This window comes from Centroberyx affinis, unplaced genomic scaffold (assembly GCF_046629955.1).
Source record: "Centroberyx affinis isolate AG114_WGS23_722 - 3 ecotype Tasmania unplaced genomic scaffold, CSIRO-AGI_Caff_v1 ptg001915l_1, whole genome shotgun sequence".
Taxonomy (NCBI): Eukaryota; Metazoa; Chordata; class Actinopteri; order Beryciformes; family Berycidae; genus Centroberyx; species Centroberyx affinis.
The window spans coordinates 33,241-61,067 of NW_027280278.1; the positions used below are offsets into that span (position 1 = coordinate 33,241).

At 41.9% G+C, this 27,827-nt stretch overlaps 3 protein-coding genes across 3 annotated transcripts; 1 reads left to right on the forward strand and 2 right to left on the reverse strand.

Annotated features, from left to right (window-relative positions):
• Positions 1 to 590: 590 nt before the first annotated feature.
• On the reverse strand, positions 591 to 8,881 carry brpf3a (bromodomain and PHD finger containing, 3a). The gene is made up of 12 exons (XM_071530326.1): positions 7,374 to 8,881; positions 6,945 to 7,101; positions 5,592 to 5,723; positions 5,256 to 5,384; positions 4,832 to 5,144; positions 4,355 to 4,687; positions 3,643 to 4,197; positions 3,452 to 3,506; positions 3,254 to 3,342; positions 2,929 to 3,026; positions 2,656 to 2,810; positions 591 to 2,542 (listed from the first exon to the last, which is right to left on the reverse strand). The coding sequence occupies exons 1-12, from the start codon at positions 8,879 to 8,881 to the stop codon at positions 2,359 to 2,361; spliced, it is 3,708 nt and encodes a 1,235-aa protein (XP_071386427.1). The 3' UTR covers positions 591 to 2,358.
• Positions 8,882 to 13,770: 4,889 nt separating this feature from the next.
• LOC139653500 (probable glutamate receptor) lies at positions 13,771 to 17,570 on the forward strand. Its single transcript, XM_071530350.1, has 9 exons — positions 13,771 to 13,834; positions 14,988 to 15,019; positions 15,109 to 15,288; positions 15,512 to 15,735; positions 15,913 to 16,010; positions 16,166 to 16,383; positions 16,507 to 16,726; positions 16,837 to 17,081; positions 17,466 to 17,570. The coding sequence occupies exons 1-9, from the start codon at positions 13,771 to 13,773 to the stop codon at positions 17,568 to 17,570; spliced, it is 1,386 nt and encodes a 461-aa protein (XP_071386451.1).
• A 607-nt stretch (positions 17,571 to 18,177) lies between these two features.
• On the reverse strand, positions 18,178 to 26,843 carry plch2b (phospholipase C, eta 2b). Its single transcript, XM_071530345.1, is given in 20 exon segments — positions 18,178 to 18,398; positions 18,558 to 19,659; positions 19,747 to 19,826; positions 19,947 to 20,093; positions 20,225 to 20,309; positions 20,408 to 20,532; positions 20,618 to 20,725; positions 20,824 to 21,236; positions 21,332 to 21,429; positions 21,575 to 21,658; positions 21,848 to 21,964; positions 22,130 to 22,301; positions 22,453 to 22,573; positions 22,867 to 23,070; positions 23,167 to 23,260; positions 23,403 to 23,573; positions 24,339 to 24,468; positions 24,708 to 24,951; positions 25,359 to 25,505; positions 26,516 to 26,843. Coding segments are annotated over 20 exon segments (3,987 nt in total). The 3' UTR covers positions 18,178 to 18,381.
• Positions 26,844 to 27,827: the final 984 nt, after the last annotated feature.

A 27,827-nucleotide genomic window follows, 5' to 3' on the forward strand; every position in this document is an offset into this window, starting at 1 on the left:
ATTGGTCTCATAAAAAAACTTTTCCTACAGTAAGATTATAATTTGACACCTAAAGTAGTGAGGGCCTTGAGGCCTCTTATCTTTCTGGGTAATAGTTTTGTAAAGATGGTATGTAAGTAATAGCCTCATCCTTGTGTCATGAGGAATTTCATATCAATTCAAGTCTTAAGAAAAAATGTGTCCATAGTATTATGAAATAAATCCCAGGTTACACAAAGCTACACAGTTGTCATAATTTAAGTCCAGAGATGTTGTACAAGTTTTACAGTTAGCATTATGAAATGTCATGATTAAGCTGTATTCATTAATTATTGCCAACTGACTACTTATCACTTTAAATGTAGGCATTTAGCTGACGCTCTTATTGAGAGTGCCTTAAATCAGTAAGCCAGTGGGGCTGATGGAACTGAACCCGAGACCCTCCAGTTACAGGACTGTCTCTCTGAGGTCACTTTCTTCATCCAGGGATCGAAAAAAGATTCTTCCTTGACCCAGGAGGAACTCAGATGCTATGAATCGATAAATTGTGTGGCTGCAAAAGTTCAAAAAGTGTTTCAATAGACTATACCACACAAGTAGTCCTTTCAAACAGTATTTATTCTTGTGTGAGAAAATATTGTCTCAGGCAGATTATAGATCTTGCAGTACAACTCAAATTACAAGATCAAAAATCTCCCGTGCCACCCAAGAAAGAAAACAAAACAGGTCTAGTAGGCTAGTGCACTCACTCATGCCTACGGAACTAGGGTTTTGTGCCAACTGACTGCTAGAGAATATGGTCTGACATTTCGGTAAGTACCGTCACTATTACAAAGAGCTACTGAGCATCATACATAAATCTTTTCAATATTTACTTTTTAAATAACACTCTTTCAACTGTCACACAATATAAATTAAAATCTAAATTAGATTTTTGCATTCCTTAAATTACTTCATGTAAGCGAATATAAACATACATTTACATATTTACAAAACTATACACATGCACATTTACTAAACTCAGTTTGTATATATACACACATAAGGTTTTTGCCACACATATGGCTCCAGGAGTCATCAATTCTACAAGTTTTTCCAAAACAGGCCGATTGTGCTTTTCAAGTCATTACAGCTGGAGTTATTCAGTGAGTGATTGCAGAAAACTCATGACCAGAAATAATCAGCATCACCTTCTTGTAGTGACTTTGTATCTTACCGTTCAACCAAGTAGCTGCACCAAGTACTCCAACATTCTAATATCATAATACAAAAAACAGTTTCACAATATGGAAAAATAAGTAAAGAGTTCTGAAGTCTCACTCACACCAAGTCATAGCTGGACTGAAATTTTAAGAATGTTTGCAGTGGCAGTCTATGGGCTATTTTTTTTTTTTTTTTTAAATGTTTCCATTCACTTTAAATTGTTCTTTGACACCTCCTTAGCTGTCTCTATTCAAGTGAACCATGGTCAGAAATGTTGATTGCATGAGAAAAACATTTAATTAAACGTGAAGCGTACAAGGCATATTCTAGCAGCAAAGCATGGCGCCAGTCTTACACTCAAACTTGGAATTAAATTTAATGTCAGTCCTGGCTCTAGCAGGTTTGATGGCCTCCTCCTAGAATAAAAGTGTTCGCTTTTTTCCAAATGGAAAGCATCAATCATAGAAGTCACCTAACAGGCTAGATACTAAGTGAGTTGATGGAGGGAGGATGTGAATGATGAGGATGTGAATGTGCCTTTCAAATTTATTTGGAAAAATAACGTTTTATGTAATTTCTGTTTAATAGCACCACTTGATATATTTTAAGGAACATTTGAAGGTGAACTTAGAAAAATAGTTATTTTTGTCAATAGCTACCAAAACCAAACTTTCTTAAAGTAGGGTCCGGACATGACGTGAACAGCAAGTGGGACTTTACCACTCCATAAGAAAGCAGTGACATTTCAATGGCAAATACAATCTGAATATGCTTTGAATCAAGACAGTCCCTTTGAGGATAAAATATTTACACTTTTCCCACTTTTAAGTCTTGATTCACTTTGGCCTAAAACAAACTTTATATTAACACACAGCAACAGTGGTTGTGTAAAACAATAAAAAAAAAAATCACATGAATGAATAATCACAAATTCATCTAAAAGAATCTCTTCAAGCACAGTTACTTTTTTCCCCATTAAAAAAAAATTCATAATTGGAGCAATCATTTTATGCACCAAATAGTAAAATTCCAATCAAGGCAGAACTGTTGAAATGGAAACCCTAGCTTTACTTTCTTTTACTAACCTAACCCTCTATTCAGGAGCTTCACCTTGATTAAGCTTCTATCCATCTAACCAGGCAACCTGTTAAGGATGATCAAATTTGGAAACTAAATTCATATAAAATTGGAGGGGGTGAAGTTTAGGTTTCCTCTCACATGGTTTAAGTGCACCATGGCCCGGTCGTATGCAGTGTGCACAGACTTGCGAACACTGGGTTTCTTGCCCTCCATTAAGCGCAGTTTGTCTACAGTGTCATCCATCCCCAACGGCAGCAGTTTGTCCCGAGGGAGCCACTGCCTGAAAGGCAAGAAGGACAAATTTGAAAGTGACAGGAGCCAGGGGGTGAACGAGATGAAACCTGATGGTTTTAAAATTCAGCCTCAGGTTCATCCTGCCTGTCTGAATCTTACCAAGTTCTTTTGGTGTCAAAGAAGAGCACTAAGAAGAGCTTCTCGCCTGCTTCCGTTTCCCTCCACTCGCCCAGTTTGAGCACCTCCACAGGGGGCACTGGAATGGGGATGCCGTTGTGAAGAAGCCCCTCCTGCGGCATGTCTGGGTCAACAATCTGTGGGAATGCATTATGTAGTTTACAGTGGCTTAAAAAAAAAAGATTGCTTTAGATGGGATGCAAGCCAAACAAAAATTATGCACACCATAAACTACAAGATCAAATTCATTCTCACCATTGCTGGGTAGGACGGATATCCTCGGCATTTGGCCCAAACTAGGTCCAGAGGTGTGAGCTCCATCTCACTGTCTAAAGACAGAAGCGTAGTCCTTCCTGCACACAGGAAAAACAATTTGAAGACATCCAGTTAATTTGTATTTGTGAAAGGTCCTGAACTCTGGCATTTATTTGACAGTTTGATAGTCATGACAGTTGAGGTGAACTTTTCTGATCGTTAGTAGAATCGTAAATTACTCATCAAACAATGAATGTAAACTTGAGGAAAAAAACTCCAGAGGCATTTCAATGCATTTTGATTGTCTTGTTATGATAATACACACCAGAGCCAGAGATGTCTCCATTCTCACTGTTGGGGTCTTTCACCAGAGCCGGTTTACCCCGACTGCGTTTGGGTGGAGAGACACTACAACTGTAAACACAGAGGTGGGGGGTTGATTTTAAGATTCATTTACAATTTATGATGGGGGTTTAACTACAATTCAATTTCAAAGATCATACACCTGCTATTGAATACTCACTTTAATTTTTGGTCATCATGGTCATCTGCAGAGAAATGCTTTCCATTTGTTAGGCCTAGTGGAAACACAAATAGCTCAATAGAATAGTGACCAGAAACAGACTCTCTTAAACAATTTGAACTAATCTTAAGGGAATGATAACAATTCCACCAATGTATGTATACAAAACAAGTCTTAAATGTGTCTCTTACCTGCTTCCCTGGGTGATGGGAGGAGTTTGTCTGCTTCACTGTCTGAGCTGTGGCCTCTGGACCTCAGGTGGTGGGAGGAGGGAGAAGGAGGTGTAGGGGTGGGGGTCGGGGTAGGGGGCAAGGTGGAGATGGTGGTCACACCGGGTGAATTTGGACTGGCGGGGCTGCTGTCCAAGCCGTTGCTTTTACCCTCAGACGTATTTCCATTCTGTTGCGGTGGAGTCTTATTTTTCGCCATTCTCGCCCCGTTTTTAGCTTTCTTGAACAGAACGGATGTACGGCGGCCAACTCCGACTAATGGCGGAGTCGGGGGTGTGCCCAGCGGGGTAACTTCGTGAACAGCCTCTGGTTGTGAAGATGGGGTTTCGCCGACTTCAGCCTCGTCTTCACCCTGGCTTTTGCTTCCGCTGCGGGCTGATCTCTGACGCTTGTAGGAGCGCCCGGGTGACCTTCGCCCTCCAGTTACTATGCCCAGGACGGGGGGTTCAAGCGGAGCATCTCCTGGCAGTGGCGATGACACTGGACATGTAAGTTCTAGTACAGGTGGAGAGTCATCTGGATCAAGGAGAAATTTAATTAAGGATCATAAATCAGGTATAATTGGTGCCATTATTAGCTAAATTGTAGTAGTAATAGAATAAAGCCAAATTACTTTAAAGCAAAGTTATTACATCTCATCTTTCATTCACACACAATGTAAAAATCCTGATACCTGTCCCAGTGTTAGACGATGTAAAAGGTCCATTATCCACAATGTTTTTCTTCCCCTTTTTCCTTTCCTTCTCCATTTCCTCCTCCTCTTCCTCGTCGTCCTCCTCTTCTTTTCCCTCTTCCTCCTTGTCATTACCATTCACAGACTGAGTGCTATGCTGCTGGTTCATCTTCTGTCTGAGCGTGTTGATCTCTCTGCGCAGCAACCTTATGCGTTTGGTTCGCCCTCCACTGGAACGCATAGACGAAACCATGTCCAGTTTATCCAGTAAGGCCTTTAGCTGCTCATCTGTGGTTTGGTGCAGTCTGTTCTCTGGATCCAGGATAGAGTCAACTGTAGACGGTATAAGAGGAGAAGAAAATTGGAGGTGGAGAAAAAGGAGGGAATGAGAAGAGATGAGAGACATGAGAGATGAGGTTATGCTGATGAAGAGAAAACTAGCTCACACCCTCTTGAGGACAAACCCTCCTAACTCACCGTCATCCCAGCTGCAGTGGTAGAAGCCATGTTTGTTCGGAGCCTCTGCGAGGTGCATGCCAGTGTTGGGGTCCAGGCCGATGCTCTGAGCCTGTCTGTGAGCATGGCGGAGAACGGCTCCACCCACCTCCCGCAGGTGCAGCGCCGCCCTGTGGAACATCGTGTCCTTGGAGTTGTATTTCAGGCAGTTGGAGACCATGAGCTCAAAGTCACTCTCTAGGTCTGCGATGGAGCAGTAGGCATGTGCCTCCAGTTTGGTACGCATGGTGGAGAGGTCCATGGGTTGGGAAATAAACTCCAGGTAATCCGGGACCTCAGTGAATCATTGAGATAAGAATCTATTAGTCGAGTCATGCAAAAATTATGCTGAATGAAAAGTCTAGTCTCTGTGTATTTGGCTGACCTTTTCTTGAACTGCACCAACCTCTGCTAGATTGACAGGCTGAGAGAAGATCTTGGCTGTGTCCTTCTCTTGCAGTTGGTCCAATGTGGAGCGGAGAAGCACTAGAGCAGGGGTCAACTTCAGTTCCAAAGCAGCCTGCTGAATTTTCATCTGGGGAGGCAGAGCCATGACAGAAATAAATAGGGGAGAGCAGAGTGAGGGAAATACAAGGTCACTCAGTGAGGTTATAATGAATGACAAATAGTCAAGAGAAGCAGGGTTGCATTTGAGTGACAATGCTGACTATGAACAAAAATAGCCATTATTGCTTGTGCCATTTCTATCATTTAACATAATCAGTCTTAATCTGTAATGCACCTGTTCTCTCTTTAGCCTCTCTCTCTTGCGGATGAGTTCCACCAAGAGCCTGGCTCTTTCCAAGTCTTGCCTCAGCTTTTGCCAGTAACGAAGCTCCTCTCTTGCAGCACATATCTTCTCATCAGGTTCCTTCTGAACACAAAGGAACATGCACAGTGAGCTCAGAGTTCAGATTCAGCTTTAAAATGCATTGAAATCAGTGTTTCCTGTAGATTTTTTGAAGATATGGATAGTGGGGGGACATTTTGGCTCTGAGGCCCAGGTTCGCAGCTGGGCCCATTGCAGGATCAGTTCCAGATAAGTGTTGCAGCTAAATAATCGCTCTTATTTGGAAATGTATGTAATTAGTCCCTCTAGCTTTGCAGAGGGAAAACCAAACATAATCCAGTTAGAAAGAGAGATATGCTGCAATGTTCTGTGGCATTTACAAAACTAAAATAAAATTTTTCATGAAATGCAGACAGAACAAAATGACAATTGTTTTTAAACAAATCATCTTAAGTTACATAAGCTATTGCTTTTGATGTTCAATTCATGCTATTAACATTTAAAACATGTTCATTGCAATAAGATAACTACATGTAACCATAGGGATGTAGGGATGTAAAAAATATAAGCTGTCATAAAAATTTAATACATGTTAACAAATGTGTATGAATAAAATGTGAAAAAGCAAATTTAAGTGTTTCTTTCACCTACATACTATGGTTAAAATTGCTAAAGCCATCTGTGGCATTATATTATATATTATTATCAGTGGGTAATAGTTTAATCAATCAAAGCTATGGTCATAGTTAACATAGATCAAGTATGGAAAATTATATCATGCCTCAGCTGCTTAACCCGCAGTCAAACGTGTTTTAATGCAACAAGAACCACTTTTAAACTGTATGCACCAAGGGTACTTTAGCCAATAAAGGGGAACCCTGGACATAAAAGACTGACATAAGATTTATATCAGCTACTAAAAACTGGGCTCTGCATGCTGTAAAACGTTCCCTAATTTTGATTTGATGGCTCTATGGCTGCTGAAGTGAGACTGTGAGCAAAAAAAGAAAATAAGCTTAACCGTCTTTCAGTGACATCTAAAAGATTGATTTTTTTGCATGATTCCTTGACTTTCCTGTTTTTTTCCCCTGTGCTTCCTGTTTTTCTCTGTCTCAGTCCATTTTCAGTGATTCAACCAGTTTTCCTCAAACAATTATGTGATTGCGAAATCGTGAAAAACCAGGGGGACTATATAATGATATACTGATAATTGTGCTGTAATTGCAATTGTGATTTTTTGGGGGGCAATAATGAATTTTCATTTTATTTACATCTTTCCATATATGCATACATATCCCTCCTCACCTGTTCTGCAGCCTTGTGGGCCTGCAGGTGTGAATGAAGTCGGCGTATTAGAGGCATCCCATTCCGTGACTGTCGTTTCAGTAACCAGTAGTTATGAAGCCTCTGCATGAACTGATTCTTCCTCTGGACTGCAACTCCTGTGCAGATCTTGTTCAGCCTGTGGAGACACGATATAAGATTGAGTCATATTAATCACTGTATGGCAATTCTGGTACTAGAGATAATTGAACAGTAGCAACTTGTGGCCTAATGGTATTGCTGAATTAAATCATCAATAAATGCAAGGAGTAAAATTGATCCATGGATTAGTAGAACGCATCCTATGGTCCCCGGGAAGAACACCAACCACCTCTGGTGAGGCAACAGGAGCCATAAAATGAATAAGGCATGCTGAGGAATGTAATTTATGAAAGAAAGTGACTATCAGACCTGTGAGAGGGGATCTGAGGCACCAGCAGCACAGGCACAGTAGAGCGACGCGTCGACCCACCAGACCCTTTCTTAGTCTTCTTTTTCTGACCCTTGGAAGCCTTCTTGGCTGGTGGTGAGGGGGGGCTTTGAGTATAGGACCTTTGACCTCGGTTGCCTCTGCCTCCCACCAGTCTCCCCTCTACTGACTCGTCTCCGGACCCATCCCGCCTTGACCCAACTGGAGAATGATGCTCACAAAAAGCCGTCTTCTTCACAGAAAAGGTGGTACCGTTGACTCCTGTCTCCCGGACCGGGTCTATCTTCATAAACAGGCCAGCCTTCTGGGCACAGGTGACATGAAAGGCCCTGTAGCAGTTGGCTTTGTGGCACTGAATGGATGCTCCCCTGCCTTTCTGCTTGCACAGGTAGCAGGTGAGCTTCCAGCGGGCAGGAGGGATGTTCTTGACTCCCTCAACGGGCTCCAAGAACACAGTGTTGGCGAAGCACACCTCAGGGATCCATATGGCACAGACAACATGGGCCCAGCGTCCATCACTTGTCTGTTTGAAGGCACCTCCCCGGTTTGGACAGAGCACACAGTCTACAGGACGGGAGGGGGACTGCAAGCAGCAGCGGCACAGCCACTGGCCCTCGGGGACGTAGGGCACACCGTAACACTCCTGGTGGACAGCCAGATTGCAGATGTCACAGAACAGGATGACGTTACTGTTCAGACACTCGTCGTCCAGGCAGACGCAGCAGAAAGCATCCTCGTCTATCGCACTCTGGGACAGAGCCTGGCTACGGGACTCCAGGATGGATTCCCTCTCCAGGCGGTCGATCAACAGCTCAAAAGTGTCTGGAGATACAGAGGCATGGCCGTCAGACACCCTCTTCTGATTGACCATCTCTAGCCAGGCCAGGTCCTCTTCGTCCATGTCATACTCTGCCTCACAGTCCTGCTCCTCCCCTGACTTTTCTATGAAACGGTAGTAGGCTGCTGGGAGAGGAGGTGCGTCTGAAGGGCAGACAGAAGTCAGCACGCGGAAAGTGGGCTCAGGCAGAGGGCTTTGTTGGGAGGGGTGCTGGGAGGAATTAGTAGGACTTGTGTGCCGCTGGGAGCCAGATCGTTGGCTCTGGTGAGATGCATTTTTGCCGTTCCTCCTACCTTTAGCATTTGAGGGCTTCCTCCACGATTTGGCCTTGCTCTGTGTTTGCTCGCTGTTCTCCTTGTTGCTGTTGCATTCAGCAATGTCCTGGGCCATCATCTCATCCTCAGTTATAACTGGCAGAGGATCTGTGATGTTAATCCTATGGAGCCTTCCATCTAGGTCCACCTCCACTATTTTCTGTGCCTGAGCATAGGTCAAAGTCTCCCTGGATGGAGACAACTGCAGTCTGTAGGGTGAGGGGGGCCGCAACTGGCCAGATGAACCCCTGCCCCTTCCCCTCCCCCTGCCTCGGCCCCTACCCATGTCGCGTCCACTAGCAACTGTCTCACATTCCCGCCTCCTCACCTTCCGCATGAGGGTTTACACCAGCTCCCTAACAGATGAGAAGAGAAGGAAGTAAAAACTTTGAAGAAATTATTTCCATTATTGCCTCCATACTATTTTCTAGTTCAAATATGCAGTTAGCCACATAGTTCTAGCTGCTGTATTATATTTGATTACATTGCTACACAACCATTTTGATGGCAGGCTGTTATTAAACCAAAGGTACTGCCTAAGGTAAGGCATTAATAACTAAATGGCAGCCACAGCCAATGAGTAATGTGTATAACAATGTGTTATATGGACAGAAAACTCATGAAATGCCATGAAAATACTAAGTATAGCAATATCTGTCCAATAACTGGCTGGTGCTAGTGTAGTTGTTACAGAGGCGATCACGTGATCTGGTGTCCAGCGGTTCAAATCCCCAGACTGGATGGCAAATTCTGAAAGGGGCAAAAGTATAAGACTGTGGTGTTCCCAGGCAGCTCCCAATGTGTGTGTATGTGTGTTGGTGTTTATGCGCCAGGTGTTTATGTGTGTGTGCGTGTTTATATGTGCAACCATCCCTCTTAGCACACCGAGGCTGTTCATTACCCTGATACGACTGCTCTGGTTGTAAGTAAATGTTCCTGATAACAATGTTACTGGAGGTGAGAGGAAAGAACCAAAAGCCAGTGACTGAAATGTTATGATTCACATTTCATGATAACATGTTGCTTGGTGAACCAACCATTTATAATTAAGAAATTGTTTACAATTTTTTTTTACTGTCTTTATTTTATATTCCATTAATGTGCTTATATTTGTTTCCCTTCTATCCTGCTGAATCCTGTTACTTTTGCTGCTGCAACAACCTAATTTCCTCAAGGGGATCAATAAAGTTGCATCTCATCTTATTGTTATTGGAAAGGTGCACTGTATTTCTCATTATTGCTGGACTCAATCACCACATTGTCAAAAGAGGACAGCTGTAGTGCTGTTGTTACTGATAAAAATGACAGTGTGTGTTATCTCAAGTACTGTAGCTGCACAAACACAACTACAGTAACTTGTACTGCTTGCATGCACCACAGCCGTATCTCCATTGGTCCAATCAGGAGTCTGTAACACTGCCACGTTACTCTCAAGCCAATCAAATGCTAGCATCCTCTATTTTTTCCTTGTTGCTGTGCGTAGTTAGGTTGAAGAGCGCTAAATACCAACCCGAGTATCTAACATCTGTCAGCCATTTTACCCGTACAACAACAGAGACAACATTTGTATTGCAAGTTGATTAGCAGCCCAATTATACATGCCAACAGCAACAACATTGCAAATGCATTGTATGCACAGTACCAAACTGCATAAATTAATCGCTTGCAGACATTAGATTACAACACTGCAATGTGCAACGCTTTGGTCTTTGCTTTGTACTCCAGACCCCTGCAAAAAGATTTTCTCTTTCTGGTGTGATAACGTTTACTCGGTCGGGCAGGACACACGGAGCTCTCACAAAAAACGGCAAATGTCCTACCAAGTGCGACAGAATTACTGAAAATACCTAAGTCGTTTACCTTGAGAAACCGTCCTCTGCAGTGCGAGTGCCAGAGAAAACAATTGAACCTCCTAGCTAAATGTCAGCTAGTGACAGACTACAACCAAGGCGGACATGCTAGCCGTTAGCTTAGCTAGCCGGTAATTTCAGGAGCGATAGCGTCATCTTCAGTACTTCAGTCCTCCGCTGTGACTTCGGACAAACACGCAAACTCGACCTGGTTTCATGGCTATGGATTCAACCTTTCCAACGTTGCAGATTCTCAATTTAAGGATAATAAAATATCTGTAGATATCAAGTTAATGTACCTTGGATGGGGCTAAATATTCAGTCAAGATGGCTTGAAAAATACGCCCCTTTGGAAAAAACGACCACAGCCAATTGTAGGTCGCCATTTCACCTCGCACGCAACGCGCATTGGTTTGTGATTGGTCAACACGAAAACCCGAAGTCATCGGACTCAACCTGGAGCACATACGAGAATGAAGCGATGAAAAAAACATTAAGACCGTTATTGCGCGCCTTATCTTCATTTTCGACAGACCCCAGGTCGTGATACGCGTTTACTGTGCGTTAAAGGTTAAACTAACCCACACGTACTACTTCTAGCGTAACATGTTTTCTGAAGCTGGTGTGCAAGTCAACCAACCCAGTAGCTAATGCCAGGTGTTGTCCAAAATTGAGGAAAACCACAGAATGTTGCCTTTGTACCTATATGCTTGAGTTTCCAAACAAACTTATGCCCACTGGTTTTTCTTTTTCCTTCTACATGGGGTTTAGGTTTGACCAGGCTAGTGACCTATAATTACCAAATATAATGATCAAGCCAGCTAGGCTAACATTAGACTACAATAAAACATCATGTTGTTGGTACTGGAATTCAGTTTGTTAAAAAACAAAACAAACAAACATATATGCTTAGATACAATTAAACAAAATCCCAATTTATATACTGTCATCACCTGAAGTGACAGTAGCCTACATTCCATTAGAAATTACCACAAGTTTAGCTTCGGGTGACCTTGCAGTTCAGTTGGTAGGCTACAGAGTTTTACAATAATGTTTCAACCACATCACAGCTAGTGATTTTTGCTAAATTGAGTGCCTCTACCGGCTGGAGTAGGTGTGGTTGCTTCAAATAATACTGTGAGCATATGTCAAGGCTGAGTTATAGAACAATTTTACCATGCCAATAGGCTTTTGTTGAATTCATAACTCAGTTTATAGGCTGCACTCAAAACCCCCATTGCAATTTCTACACACTCAGATTGATGAGCTGACAAAAGGCTGATTAAGCTCTTTTTGCTACTATTTTCACCACATGAGCTATAAAATACATGTTGAAGAATCAAACTCAGAGACTTCCATTTTATTTATAATTCAGAAACCATTCCAGTTGGCCGAACACTCAAATTGATGTGCTAATCAAGCTAATTTTGGTATATTCAATATCAGTGGCCAATGGAGCACACCGGCTTCCATTGTATTTTTAATTCAGTCAGCTCTCAAACGAGAAAATCCATTCTAATTACTAGCTCTCACACATATTATCAGTAATCATATATTAACTGTAGCTCCAAAAATCAGTTGCTGTTTGTTTAACCTGGATTCAGCCCCATATATTGCTTCACATGGTTAATGGGGGTATACAAGTGAAAACAAAAATGAATGATTCATGCAGACTGAAGAAGCTTGTTGTTTACATGTCTGCCAGTAGTTCCTTCCCTCTCGTTGTGCTTGCTATTCCCTTATACCTTAACCCTCGTAGGCTCCCTGTGAGCTGAAAACACGTTGGTAGTTTTTATTTTTACCAAGCCATGTCATAATGAAGGCTTTTTAGCTTCCTTACCACTTCACTGAGCCTCGGATGTCTTCACAAGGTTGTCTTCTCTATCAGTAAACTGCTTACGACAAACACAAACCTCCTTTTTTGTTTGGTCCTCTGAATTAAAATACTGCTGCCACTCTTTGATCTAAGCTCTCATACTTGTGGACCTCACTAGATTTGAGTGATATAAGTTAGTAAATCTTATGGGGAGATTTGACCTTTTAAAATTCCCTGACTATGTAATGCTGCAAAAGCTCATTGTTATAGCTTTTTAAAGTTTCTCTTGTATTGTGGTTTTTGTGTCTTGCTGCACATTGAAGCACATAGCACATGGAAATACACCTAATCCATGGACTTCTAATATACATATAACACACAATTCAAATCAAGTTCATCTCTTTAATTTACAAGTTGCATATGAACAGGTGATACATTTTACAAGTTACTATATGCTATAATAGTCCTCAACACTTGTACTTACATCTTTTTAATAACCTTTTTGTACAGCCTTTGTCTTAATATATGCTGTCTTGCTCCATGCACTTGCAATACTTTATCACATGCTATTTCATTATAAGTTGTAGAATTCACTTTACAAGTCGCTATATTGATAATAGCTATCCAATAATCCTTAAAGAATTTTTAAAATGGGGATGTACACTCATGTTTTCTTCAGAAAATGTAACCTGAACAAGTAATGATTTCAATCCTTCCATAATACCCAGAACAAGTATTGTAATTGACCCTCAGTGCTCCTCCACTTTTGGTATCATATCACATGAAGTTCGATATTAACATCTGATTCTTTTCATTTGTGTAAAAATGGTCTGAAATGGACAAATAGTGCCAATATTCAAATTATAAGAAGCAGACGTGTTAGTTGTGTATGTCAATAAAATATACCTCTAACAACAAGGGACTTAATAATAATAATAATAATAATAATCATGATGATAATAATACCAAAAAACAAGAAAAAAAAAAAATGCTTTTCTCTTGTCCACCTCTACACATTAAGTGGTCATAAACATCAATGTGTGTCGCCCAGTTAGCCTAACCACAATCAGACACAATTGCATTAATTTGCATTATTAACGTCTCCTAAAAAGTCATTTTTCATATAAATGACCAAATTTAATTCCTCAGTGGAAGCTATAGGTACTAAAAGCAGCCTGTTACATTTCTCCCCACCCCTTCAAAAAATCCTCCACATTCTCCACCCACAAAAGCTTTGTTGGCTGTCTTAACTGGCTTGAATCTGGAAACTTCACATCATCCTCTATCACAGTCCAGCTCATTAGGATCTGCTTGTCGTCTGAAGTGCCAATCCAGCAGTCACATCTTGGAGTCTTGTCAGGTATGATATCTATCATATTATGCAGTCTCATTGATTGTCTTTAAAATTACTCTGGGATTTAATCTGTTTATTTGATTCAGGTCTTTGAAATTGTATTAAAAGTCTTTATCTATGTTTTTCTTTAAGTTTATCCATCTGGTACACTATACCAATCACTAATTCTTTTCATAACTTGTAGGATGCAAATTGATAAAATAAGGATGCTGTTTGGCTCCTTTGTATTCTCTGTGGGGTTTCTTCTGGACTTTGGAACATGTACTGCAGGTAAGAAACTATTTATTTATCACACTTTTAAACATGCTGCAGAAATAATATTAACATACTAGATCTAACCACTGACCTATTTTTAACCTCAAACCTTATTGGAGGAGATTGACTGTGTAATGATATGGAAGACGACCTGATTGACAACACTAGAAAATCTAAAAACATGTTTTGTCGCCGGATACTGATATTTTGAAGTTTGACCGGGTCACCGCATTTGTAATTCTGTGTGATGGCAGCATACAACTTTCTGTGCCAGATTCCTCATGTTTTTCACTGCTGGATTTGGTAGGAATTTCTCAGGCTTGAGGAGACATAAATGGATAAACTGTCAGCTGGGCTCAATATCAAAGTGAAGCGCCAAATCCTGTCTGGCACACACCAAACCCAACTCTTGTAGCAAAGGAAGCGAGCCAGTTGACATCCTCACAAAAAAACGGTTATAAATCAACTCTGCAAAACAAACAAAGGCCCTGTGTTTCAGAGAGGCCAAAAAGTGACAGGGGCCTGAAGAGCTTGTATACGTGTCATCTTTTGAAAAGGAGGAGCTGATGGTTGTCAGGATCACCCTGTGGTGATGGAGCCCCAAGGCCGTAGCCTGAATCAAGGCTTTTGATACTCTTTGACTGCCCTCCCATCTCACAGCGCCACGGCTTTGTGATCCTTTGAATTAACACACTGCTCCAAATAGATTGTGGTGTTCAAACTGTTTTCAAGAAGGAGAGGAGAGTGGCCAGATCTCTAGGATACCGGAAACCAGTTGTGGCTGAGAGGGCATCAATGCACCCCCACGTTCACCTCACACATTTTATAATAGAGGCTCACTGCATATTGGGGTAAGGGCTAAAGATGGTCTTGCACAAACGCGTCTTTGATTCTGCTAAATTTAGGCTGGACTTCAACTGTGAAACACTTTGGTGAATCAGAAATATTTAATCAGTGGGACAAAAAAGACACAATGGCAATTCCTCAATGCACATGGTTTGAGAACTCGTAAACATTAGTGGTGCCCTCTTGCCCTCTTGCTCTACAATGTGTTGGCATAATAACTTTTCAGTTCCATTTCCATAGGCATGAATGGCTGCTAAACTGCTGTTGTATATCCAAAAACTGTCCTGTTTACATGCTCCTTATTTCTGTTTCTCGACATCAGTGCAATCAGAGCTGAGAATCACAACAATAAAGGTAATTCATCTATTTCTGTTGTGGCTGTGAATACAAAATTAGAGATGAAATACGTTGTACTGATTACGTTTTGGCATGTCTTCTTTTAGCAAGATCCATATACAATGTCTAAAGGCTCACAGCTGGAAGGCTTTTGCATGGACCTGCTGTCTGAACTGGCCAAGAAACTGGGCTTCAAGTACAAAGTGCACCTGGTGAAAGACGGTTCATATGGCAGACAGGATGAGAATGGGAACTGGAATGGAATGATTGGAGAGGTTGTGAGAGGGGTGAGTACATGAAAACTGACATTTGGAGGGATCAAAGGACAGTAACCCCATATACAGAGGCTTGGATTTCCCAGTTGGTTTCTTTGACTCATGATTAATGCATTCAAAATAAATAAATATATGGTGTGAGGAATATCAGCATATTCAGTGTGATGTTGAGCCGATTTTAAGGATGCATACAGTATGTACGTACGTGTCAGATATATTGATGCTTTCCTTACAGGAGGCAGACCTTGCGATTGCTCCCTTGACTCTCACTGCAGCGCGGGAGAAAGCAGTGGGGATGACCAAACCTTTCATGCAGACAGGGATCAGCATCCTGCTGAGGAAGGACATCTCAGAGGCCGCAGGCTTCTTTGATTTCTTGTCTCCCTTCTCAGCTGAGACTTGGGTGGGCATCCTCATTGCCTACCTGGGGACTGCTGCTTGTATCTTCATAGTTGCCAGGTTGGTGATGCACGTAGATTCATATAAAAAAGAATGTGATCATTTGTTGTTTATTGTTTTGCTGTGAATGTGGCATCATTTTTTTTTACACCTCGTACCTTTGGATGTTCCCACTTGTTTGCCTGTTTTGAAATCTCTTTGAGTGCTACTACATGATTAATATCTATGTAAATGCAGACTCAGCCCATGTGAGTGGAGTCAACCCCAGAGTGAGGAGAACAGATTCAGCCTCTTCCACAGCCTGTGGTACACAGCTGGAGCGCTCACCCTACAAGGTGAACAACAGGGTCCAAACCAAGCACTTGAACCTATTTTGTTACTCATCACAATGCAGCAAATGGAGAGAAGCATTTTTTATACTTAATCAATGATACTTTCTTTTTCTGTAAACTCTCATTCTTCTTTTTATCCATTCTCTGTGTGGTGTCAGGTGCTGGTCCTCACCCCAAAGCTCTGTCAGGACGGGTCATCTGCTGCAGCTGGTGGTTGTTTACTGTCGTACTCCTGGCCTGCTATTTCTCCAACCTCAGCTCCTCCAGGAGCTCTGAGTCCACTCACCTGATGGTGAAAGGGTTTGAGGACTTGGCCAATCAAGACGTGATTGAGTACGGCTGCCTGGCTGGCTCTTCTACCCTTGCCTTCTTCAAGGTAAACCTCATAATCTTTATTTCCTGGTTCTTTAGCCTTAAAAGAGATAGCTCATGTCACTTAGTTCTCTCTAGTTTACTGCTATAGTCATCCTCTCTTTTTATGTTTTTTTCCTTTATTCAGAATTCAAACAACCCAGCGTACCGCAGAATCTATGAACACATGGAGAGAACCAAGAGTTTTGTCTCCTCTATGGATGAGGGTGTTCAGCGTGCAAAAGAGGGCAACTTTGCCTTTATTGGAGAGTCTGTCTCGCTGGACTTAGCAGTCGCACGTCACTGCGAATTGGTCAGAGCCCATGAAGTCATCGGCATGAGAGGATACAGCATTGCTGCTGCCGTTGGTGAGGCTACTGACTTAGAAATGTCATTAAACAACTCCAAAAAAACTAAGTTTGTAGATGGTATTACAAAATAGAAAAAGTCATGTCAAAACTATTTCTGTTTCCTCAAGGCTCTCCAGTCATAAAGAACCTAAGTGTGGCAATCCTCCAGCTGAGTGAGGCAGGAGAGCTGACCTACCTGCGCAGCAAGTGGTGGGCCAGCAGCTGCATGGCAGACAGTGCCAAGGCTTCGGCTGCAAATCCCCACAGCCTCAAGGGGATGTTTTTGGTTCTGGCCCTGGGCCTGGTCCTGGGAATAGTGCTGGCTGTGCTGGAGCTCACCTCCAGGAGCCGCAGCAGTGCTGGGGAGCAGAGGGTATGTGCATACACAAGTGCACACATACAAATCCTCGCTTTCAGGCGAAAACCTCACGACTCCAAAATGTCAACTTTTCAGAAACTATGAAAAACAGCCTTGTTTTTTGCTTGACCATGAGTTTTTGAGTTTATCCAATAGGATTTTGAAGGGGTTTCATAAGCCCAAGGGTCGAGGAACTTTCTCATCCCATAGAGAACCATGTAATCGTTCAATTGAAGTTAAAACATGAAAATCCCTAAAACTGGAGTTACAAGGCTTTCACTGTGAAATGTAGGAGACACACCCACAGTCACCCAGTCATGCACACCCACATGCATGCACCCATGAACACATGCGGATATATCAAGTACGTCTACATAATCAAATTTGTTTGTCCCACAGAAATCATGCTGCACCGTACTGACTGATGAACTGAGCCTGCGCTTGAGGACCAGCAATGCAAACAGACCCCAGGAGGCCGTGGAAAAAGATAAAGAAAAAGCATGAGTGAATATATTTAAACTGAAGCCCAGGAACTTTCCAGAAACTAGTGATTTTGCAGTATTAACAAGTGTGAACAGTTTGTTTACTTTAATTTTTAGATTTTGTTTGTTTAGAGAACTTCAATGTTTTTGTTTTAACATTTGACAGATATTAACAACACATGAATTTAAAAAGTAGTTTTCATTTTTGTCTCATTGTATCAAATTGATAAAAAGCTCCATCTGACAAGAACATTTTATTAAAAAATCAATTTATTGATTTAGAGGTATGAACTCTATGAAAAAGCAGAAATTATAGATGAATGTTAAAAAACGTTAAAATGATACATGTTTACCCCTGAAAACTGAAAATTTGATTAACAAATGGTATTTACGTACTTAGTACTGCATTTTTTTTTTATGACCTTGCAGTATACTTTTATATCATGCTGTTTTGTACAGTTGGCAATGGCATCACAGTTTCAACATTCTTAAAAATACATATCCATTGTTTTTTTTACTATACAAAAATATGTTTTTGTTATCATCATTTCAAAAACATCATTTCATTCATAAAATGATGTTTGTAAACTTTACAGCAGTTTTAAAAAATAATAAAGAAGTCTAATTGTGTACTTTTGCTTGGTCACTCTTTTCTAGCAAGGAAAGAAACATTTACACGTACATTTGCAGTTTGAACACCTATGTAACTTTTTACTGAATTTTTTATTTCTCCCTTTTTTGTTGTTGCTTTTCATCCCCTCCTGATCTTCCTTCTCCTCCTGCCCCTCCTTTCTTCTTCTTCTTGTTCTTCTGTTATCCTTGTAGTCACTTATCTAAAGTGTGGCGTGATCTAATAAATCACAGTAAAAACAGTAAAAACAAAAGCCATGAATATTTATGATTTAATACAGACACACCAGGGGAGAAAGATGGGAACTTGCACAATTGCAATAGTTGTTTATTTTACCCCTGTGAATGTCCTGTGAATCACAAAACAACCATAACTCACCATTTAGAAAAAGTGGCGATTTGCAGCGGATCTCTCTGATCTTCTGGTCAAAAAGAGCGTTCATCTCCCTCTGCAGGGTGCCTTCACGTTCCTCTCCACCAGCTGCCACACAGGAGGGCACAAACTCCAGGCTGTCGATACTGGCATCGCTGCTCGACATGCTGTCAGACAGGCAGAGGCCGTTGGGTATAGGCTTCACCTGGTTGCTGTAGCTGCCGTAGTTTTGTGCAGGCTGTGTCTTCCAGTGGAGAGCAGGCTTGCGGTTCACCATTGGTGTATGGGGAGAGGTAGTCCGTTTTCGTGGGCAACTGTATGAGCGGGCCTTTTTTCGTATGGGGCTGGATGGGCGTGGGTTGGCTGGAGCCTCCAAGGTCCGTCTGACCCTGGCGGGGGACGCTGGGGCGACGAGTGGAAAGGATTTGGCTTCAAACTTGGGCAGAGGCTCTGCCATGAGCTGAGGCTGAGGCTGAGGGATCGGATCAGCCTGACTCTCAGTTTCTGGTGCTAACTGCGGGTCAACGGCAATTTCACTGTCTGGCTCTGGTCCCGCTGCTAATTCCTCAAGTGGCTCAGGCCACTTTGGTTCAAATGTCTGAACAGAGTTCTGCTGGTCAGCCCAGTCTGACTGTGGGGATTTAGGTTGATTCTCCAACTCTGCTTGAAATGGAGTTTGGCTTTCAGGAGCAGGACTATTAGGACAGGAAGCCTGGGAAGAGGTCTCAAGGTCAGAGCTGCCCCCTTTCATACATGGGACAGCAACCCCTGAGTTGGAGACAGTGGAGGACATCCGGTGGAGGATCCCGCTCTTTGTCTCTGGTGGTTCGTGAATTTTAACTCTGTGAGCGCGCCTCAATGGCTCACTCATGACCCCTTTGTGGAAGGCAGCCTTGGCTGCTGGCCCTAGTCTGATGGGAGACATTTCCCCATTCCTGCTGTCCTGAGAGAAGGAATCCATCTCCCTGCGGAAGTGAAGCGTGCGTCCATCATCTGAGGATTGGATGGAGAAGTCCACAGAAGGCCGTCTTTGATGACCCTTGATATGTTTCTGGGCTGCTTTCTGGATATGTTTCTTGGCCGCTTTCACTGCATTTGTGGACTTCACCTATTTCATAAAGGACACCAAAGATTTTCAAGATAGAATTTTCAAGTGAAGGAAATTTGATTTGTGAGTACATTTGGAGTTACTTACCTTTCCTGTTATATCATTTATAGCAACATGAACAAAGATGGACGCCTCCTCCATACCCTCCAGGTACACATGCCGATAACCTGCATGTTTTGCATTAGAGGAATTGTATTAACCTTAATCTTATACATATTAATAATTCTCTTCTGTAAACTGTATTTCTTTGATTGTTAAATCAAACATTTCATCATGTAATAATCTACCTGGCATCATACTGGTGAAAGCTATAGTCCTCTGTCCAATGAAATCTCGTCCAATGGGATCATGATCCCACACCTGGAAACGCACCAGGGCGATCTGTGGCATGTGAATATTGAAGACAAGAGTTTCCTCCCACATGGGGTTGAATCCTGGAAGACAGTAGAATTGTCAGTACCACAATTCATTACTAATGTAAAAGGAATTTTCACTGACTGTACCAATATGAAAACAGACTGGGTTTGACAGTATTTGTATTCCAAGATGAGGTTTCCACACGTACCATTATCATCCACCACCCTGGTCTGCTCCTTGGAACAGTCAACAGGCAGACCAATAATCTCAACTTCAACAAAAGGATCGATAATCTGGAGCAACAAAGTAGTGATGAACAAAGACGAATTCTTGATTTTAAAGTGCTTTTTTGATCGGGCCAAGATTATGTCTGCAGTGTGTATGGCCTCACCTCTCCTCTGTCCCCAAACATTGAGTCTTTGGGTTTGGGAAGCTGCTGCCCACTGATGACCTTTACAACTAACTGAGTCTTTCTCTGTCCTGGTAGAGGATCCTCAAACATCGGGTTAAAGGCACCTGAGGAACACCAGGACAATTTGCTACCTCTTATACAATCACACAAAGACAATTGCCATTTACTGCACTATCTGCATATACATACCTTTACACATGCACTTAGGCTTCAGAATATATCCACAGTTGCCATTGCTTGAGAACTTGGCTCGGTTTAGTTCAAGCATACGGCCCTCTGTTTGATAATTCATTGCAACTGAAATGAAATACCAAATTATATACAAGATGAAAAACTGCTGCAATCTAATTTTTTTTTCCAAGTAGGCATGATTACAGTCTTTGTGACGGTCTTACCCATATGGCATCCTGCACTCCAGTAGGGTTGTGGGTTGAAGTTGCTTGAGTCGACTCTGTAGTTGGAAGGGTAGACCCTTAGAAGTTGGCGCTGGTTGAAACGGACCAACTGACCTGGCTTCAGCTGTAAGATCTGGTTCATAACGCTCTCATTGAGAGAGGACACCTGCCAACTGCTCATATAAGCTGCCAGACAGAAAGAAAAAAAAAATGTGTCAAGCATGCATTCCAAAAACCTATTAGGAACTATGAATTTATTTTATATGTTAAAAAGGATTAAAAGATTTCAAGTTGAATGTTCACTTTAAGGACTCTTGCATTTACCTTGTGTTTCTATGTCATGCACACGGACAGATTTTGTGTACTTGACCAGGTCAGACAGAGCTCGGGACAACCTCATCGTTTTCCTTTTCCTGACGAGAGAGTGATGGACACAGAGATGCAAATCTAACCCGCAAGATTAAAAGAACTGGATGGCTAAACTATTAAATTCAGTGGTTAGCCTTACTTGGGGTGGTAAACAATTTGTGTCCGTTCCTTGCTGCTGCTGTACTCTGATTCTCCATCAGACATCGGCTTCTGTTTCACTCTGACTTTCTTTTTCCTCTGAACAAAGACCAGTCACAGAGGATGAGTTTTTTTTTTTTGTCACAACTAGCCAAAGTAGCAAGCTGTCAAAATGGTTATTTACACAACTTTTGAAAGAGTGTGAGAGTTAAAATAGTTTGAGAAAATAAGCAAAATGGCTGACCTTACGTTTGAAGCTCCTCATGATGGATCTGCCAAATCGTCTCTTCTTTTTGGGCTGAGTGGCAGTAGTTGCGCTATTCCCATCCTAAAACAGTCAAACATGCAGTGTAATTAATGAAATTATGAGGAAGTAGCTGAAAAGACCCTCTATCTATCTATCTATCTATCTATCTATCTATCTATCTATCTATCTATCTGTCTGTCTGTCTGTCTGTCTGTCTGTTTGTCTGTCTGTCTGTCCGTCTGTCGGTCTGTCGGTCTGTCAAGGTTTCACTGTATTTGCCTGTGAGTCATCATCTTCATCCTCTTCATCCTCTTCCTCTCCAGTGTCTTCATCCGACACATCTCCTTCCTCTGCATCAGCATCAAGGTTTGCTGGGAGCTTCTTCCCCTGAAAAACAAAAACTAGTTATTGTGTGACAATGATGTTTATGTGTATTATTGTTGTATATCATTGTTGTATTGTTGTATTTTGTGTGAGAATAATTTCAGTTTAGTATTGAAAAGACTACAGAAGGCAGCACACTGATTACTGACAAGGTTAAAACAACTTTACCTTGACTAAAACTTTTCCTTTCAGGTGCTCAGGCGAGGGCAGCTTCTTGCATTCATTCACGTTGACAGTGGACAGGTCCAGTTTGTCCTGCAGCACCTCTGATAGATACTGAGCCATCTTCTTCTGCTGAGGCACAGTGCAGTGGTTCTCTATGGACAAGATCACTGGGTACCTGGCAATGGAGCAACAATACACAGCAGACCTGGAATTCATTTTGCCACCATGATACATGAGCCAGCATGGCATACCAGCATGCTGCTATTCAACTGTTTGACAAAATATATCAGTGTCAGATCAGAATAAATTGTCCCAGAAGCACTTACTGTGATTTTGTGAAGGCATATTTGTTAATTGTTTCAATAACATCTTTGAAGAGGATCTTTGATGTCAAAGTGTAACCATGATGAATAATGGGCTCCCCGTCTGGCCCATCCCAGCAGTCCACTGAGAGAGAGAGGACAGATGGAAAGACAGACAGAAATGCAAGAGAGGAATGTGGAAAGAAATGCAGAAATGCAGGAAGAAATGCAGAAAGAAAGAAATGCCGAAAGAAATGCAGAAAGAAATGCAGAAAGAAAGAAATGCAGAAATGCAGAAAGAAAGAAAGAAAGAAAGAAAGAAGAAAGAAACAAAGAAGAGGTAAGGATCAGTACCTTCCCTTATATGATACGGTATATACCGTATCATCATGACATGCCAGTAAAGAGAGTTGAAGCTGTGGTTTTGCAGAGCCTTACCCTCCACACAGCGGCAGCCAGCCTGCAGAACATAGGCGTACATGTCCACTCTGGACTGAGAGAGCAGCTGGTCTCCTGTCAGGTAGGTGTTGTGGGATGAGGCGATGTAGTAGTTACTCAGAGGCTGGGTCATGTCCTGGTTCACCTGATTGTGCTCCGGGTTGAAGATGTCACCCGCAGGACTCCGCATGTAATTGGTAAAACCTGAAGGAAGGTGCAGATTAGAACAAGTTGTCTACTTGTTGTTGATAGTCATAATGTTTCAGAGGCTAAGCTGTTCTATAAGCAAGTTCCCCATACCATCAATACCCAGCACCATACGCTGCAGGTTCTCGGGACACGGCTCAAACTGGGCCACTATCTCGACAAGATGCTCTCTGGTTATGCCTCCCATCTGTAAAAGAAAAAATCGCAGGAGTGAAGTATAGAATTATGTTGTAATCATCCAGTATTTTACACATACACATAAAATATCTAGATCTATCCCCTGACATGACAGGTCAGGATGATTTCTCTTTTTTTCCGGTCTGTTCTACCTTCTGTTCATTTTCCATAAAACGGGCCAGGTTGTTTAGATCCATGAATTCTTTCTGATTGCTGTAGGAGATCATGATCAGGTAGAGGTCTCGGCGTGTGGAGATCATCTTATAGAAGGAACAGAACTCGTCGAACCCCAGTGAACCCTGGTTCTCGTCTGTGTCTGCTTGCTGTGGATGGAGACAAAAAGCGTTGTAGGAGCAAGAAATAAACGACTCAGTATGTGTGTTTGAGATAACTAGTCTATCAAAGAACTAAACAATTAACAGTATATATCATAACATATTTATAGATAATATAATATGTATAATATGTATGTATAATATAGTATGTACCATATGCCTATCTGAAGGATATGTCTATATCACCAACCAAGGTAATGGAACTTATGTATTATAGAGAGTACATCATCATGGATGGGGGGGGGGGGGGGGGGGCACACTGAGCTACTGAACTAATGCAATATTGCAGTGCAACTAAGCCATCTGTTCAGCGGTGGCCATATGGCCTTCCTGTGGCATTCTCCTGCACTGTCCTGGCAACGTATACTAACTATTTCTCGCTGTCTCTGTATATCTCTGCCTGCATCTCTCACTGCTTCTATGACTTGAAAGATATGACACTGGAACACAAACACAAGATAACAAAGGCCATAATCCTCTTGAGCAAAGATCAGCTTGAAAGGATCTTTAACCTTCTTTCCCCTTGTTGCTTATGTTCAAAGTCTGGATAACTCCTTTCTCTTTCAGAGTTTGAAACATTTTGTGCTACATGGCATGCACTAATCGTTTTGTGTTACTGTGGCTTATCATATAAAACAATACAAAGCATCTATTTTTTAGCATCTCATTAAGCCCAGGGGTTGCTTCGATAGGTCATGTGCATTTAATCTTTGGCAATATATATATTTACCATTAAGAGATATAAGATCTTACTTGAAACATCTCTCTGACTTTCTGCTTGGGTAAATTAACGTTGAGTTTGTGGAGCAGCAGATGAACTTCTCCAATGCTTAGAGTGCCATCCCCATTTTTGTCTGCTTCAGAGAAGGTCTGCTGTAACCATGTAAGGCCGGAGTTAAGGCTGAACCACAACAATGATACAGACTGATGAATCAGTTCATGCGTATTGCTCCGTTATGGGATGACATTGTTATTCTCACTTTTGTTGCTCTATAGAAATGGGCTAAGGAACCAATTTAGGAAGTTCTTACCATCACTTCACAGGAAAATAGTCAGTATATGTATAATAGCTAATCATATGGATGGAGTGACCATATATTTGAATGGCAGGGTAAAGGATATTGATCGCGGGTACGTTGTCTCCTGGCCAAACTGTCTTCGTCACTGATACCCGCCATGAGGTATTTAAGTCCAGTGATCCAGGTGCGGGCCTCCTCTCCATTGGTGGAGACCAGGTCAAGAGACTTCACACGGTCCCCATAGTAAATACTGAAGCAGCAGTTGGGGTCGAAGCGGTTGTCTGCGTACCGCTGGAAGATCTCAGACTTTTTCCCCTCGCACACTTCATGGATGGAATCGATAGTTACTGAAACAAGAATTGTTCAAGAAATCAATAAATGTTTTGGTATAGTCATTCGAATCTCTTCATCATTCCCCAATCAAATTCACTGGGTGCCTCCACCCTCTACTTGTGTTGAACCACCGGCTTAAATTTCTGTTTACATTTGTAATCCTCTACAGATATACATGTTGATATAGCCTCATGGAGCATAAAAAGGGAATTCAATCTATTTTCTACCCCTTCCTAATTGTTGTTAGGCCTAATTTGTCAATCAGGGATGGTAATTGGCTTTAGTGCTCCCATGCCTGCAGTATTAGATCTGAATCAGTTCATTGCCAGGGCTAGATCAAAAACAGAACCAAGAAATCCTCTAGCAAAACACCAGCTGTAGATAGTCGGCTCTGTAAAAGAAATATATTTATATGGCTCACTTTTAGCCTTGTCATGTTTCCTGGAGGGCCGCCACCGGATGCAAGACTTGTGTTCATCTAGGTAAAAGAATCGGACCAGTCCTTTCTTCTTCCCCTTCATTTTGGTCATCTGGGTGCCTGTCTGCATGGTACACATACACCTCTCCACTGCAGGGTCACACAAGGGATTGGAGAACAGGACAGATATTGAGCACATAGATTAAATGGCACACATTATATTATCTATCCAGTTGAGCACCTGGTCCTCTTTATTTTTCAAGCTTGACAGAAGTGCAGTGGGTTCATCGCATTATTATGTATCTACTGCCAACATTAGAGGGGCAGACATAATGAAAAGCCCAAAGGAATACTATGGGGTTTCCCTGATGAGCGGCCTAGACAAGTAGAGGTTTACCACCAAGCAGTTGTTTATGAGATTACTAGGCTACGTCATGCAGGGGGTTAAGTAGCTGTATATGTTAATGATAACTGAAGGAAAAGATACACAACCCTGAAAAGGATCATGGTCTAAAAAGCAAATCCATGAATCATCAATAGAATAACTGTGATTACTGTGACCATTTCCCCTGACACTGATTTATAGACACTTAGTATATGCAGCCAATACTTTCATCTTGTGCATTGTGTGCGCATAGTTCTTGTAGTGGAATAGCATGTGAAATTCAACAACTTTTCATTGGCATTGAGACTATTCTTCTTCATGGTGAACTGGTGTTTGTTTTGCTTTGTTTTGTTTTGTTTTGTATGGCTGTTTTTGAGGTGAGAGCAGGTAACCTTTGTTTGTAATCTGAAGCTCAGATACGCGTGACGCAACCTGGCACATCATTCAGGCTAATCCTAAAGGATTGTCTAGTGTCCATATGCCCATTATCTACTCACAGGCTTCCCTGCATTTTCACTCTGTAGCCTAATACTGGGCAATCCAACATTTTGGAGGCCACCTGAATGATAACACTATGTTTTAAGTTCCAAATTCATGTGTCCTTGTCTTACAATATCATATTAATTTCAGGCTCAGCAGCTCTGGATGCTAACAGAGGAAGAATTAAAATTCAGTTAGCAGTGAACTGTACCTAAACTTATGCTAAACAATCAATTCACACCCTCCTGGGAGTATTTGAAGAACAGGACAAATGGAATAATGAGTACTGTCTTACCTATCTGACCCAATCTCCATTTAGGCTGTGCGACCACACTTCCACCAATCCAGAAAAACTCCTCTGCAAGCCTGGAGATGGAGGATTTCTGCCACAGCTTTGGGGAAGTCATGATGGATGGGGAGGGCGACTTCAAGGGGCTCGAGTGCTGCTTCCCCTGGGAAGAGGAGCTCTTGGAGAGAGAGGGGCAAAACATTCCGGGTGACAAGGACCCCAAAGATTGAAAGGTGCTCTTCACAGGTGACAGGGAAGCCATTGGTGGGGTGCTGCTCAGCCCTGGAGACAGAGGTGCCATAGCTGGGGCGCTGTTCATTCCTGCACCGTACATCTGGGTCCACCCCTCCTGTCCCCTTCACAGGACATCAACCTTCCTTCGTCCCTTCCCCTCACTCTGTTGGGCTCTTCAGCAAAATACGTTTTATCTCACAGCTTCTTTCATACAGCTTTGAAAGTGTCAGCATCAACATATCTACCTCTTCCAGTTACAGTCTTCCCACATGGATCAGAAAACCTTCTGTACTTTTTGAGGGTCCATTTCTTGTCATCCTCCGTCCAGTGTTCCAGTGTAGAGGCCTATGCAGCCATTAGACCTGACGGGTTTTCCTTGTTTGTTTTTTTGCACTGAGAGAAGGCTCGCGGAGAGGAAGTGAACAACATGTGTCAGTCACTAAATCTTCCTCAAGCTGTAGCCTAATCCTGGAGTGAGGCTTCAGCCTTGCTTTCATGGAGGGATTTTCACGCAACCAATAAGCCTCTGAGGAAAAGGGAAGAGGGTAGGATGGGATGGGTAGGAATATTCATGTAACTGGTTGTGCTTATTATAATATAGAAACTATGGTAGATTTAATAAACTAGTACCATCATAGGTATGTAGATAATGCAAGACTGTAGTCAGATTGGCACAATTGGCGAAGATCAATCAAGTTGGAAGTATCTACCATTCAACTGTGTCATGATTTCCCCCTAGAGGCAATTATATTGCGCACGCGTTAACTCATACATACATATATCCTTATTATACCCTTTGTTCAGACACATTCAGTAAATAATATTGTTTAATATAATAAATATACAGATTGAATATATCTTATATTCAATCATATTTCAACTATTTTCGTTCCTTTTCCAATCCAAACAAGCAGCAACATATGTGAGATTTATTGTTGTTGTTTCGAGAAAGTAAATCTGGGTCTGAAGTCAATATCTGTCAGTTATAACACAGACACACGCACACACACACACACTATGTCCACAGTGGTGATAATGAAAACACTCGCAAAAATACTGTAGGATTGATTTGATTTTAATGGGT

What these genes read in the sequence shown, in the direction of transcription:
- LOC139653500 (XM_071530350.1), top strand. Translation starts at nt 13,771, where the DNA reads ATGCTGTTTGGCTCCTTTGTATTCTCTGTGGGGTTTCTTCTGGACTTT. An exon ending in CTTTGGAACATGTACTGCAG is followed by an intron (nt 13,835 to 14,987) that starts GTAAGAAACTAT and finishes TCTCGACATCAG; the next exon opens with TGCAATCAGAGCTGAGAATC. An exon ending in TGTATCTTCATAGTTGCCAG is followed by an intron (nt 15,736 to 15,912) that starts GTTGGTGATGCA and finishes ATGTAAATGCAG; the next exon opens with ACTCAGCCCATGTGAGTGGA.
- brpf3a (XM_071530326.1), bottom strand. Translation starts at nt 8,881, where the DNA reads ATGCGGAAGGTGAGGAGGCGGGAATGTGAGACAGTTGCTAGTGGACGC. An exon ending in AGAGGCTAAAGAGAGAACAG is followed by an intron (nt 5,385 to 5,591) that starts GTGCATTACAGA and finishes CTGCCTCCCCAG; the next exon opens with ATGAAAATTCAGCAGGCTGC. An exon ending in CATGATGACCAAAAATTAAA is followed by an intron (nt 3,343 to 3,451) that starts GTGAGTATTCAA and finishes CTGTGTTTACAG; the next exon opens with TTGTAGTGTCTCTCCACCCA.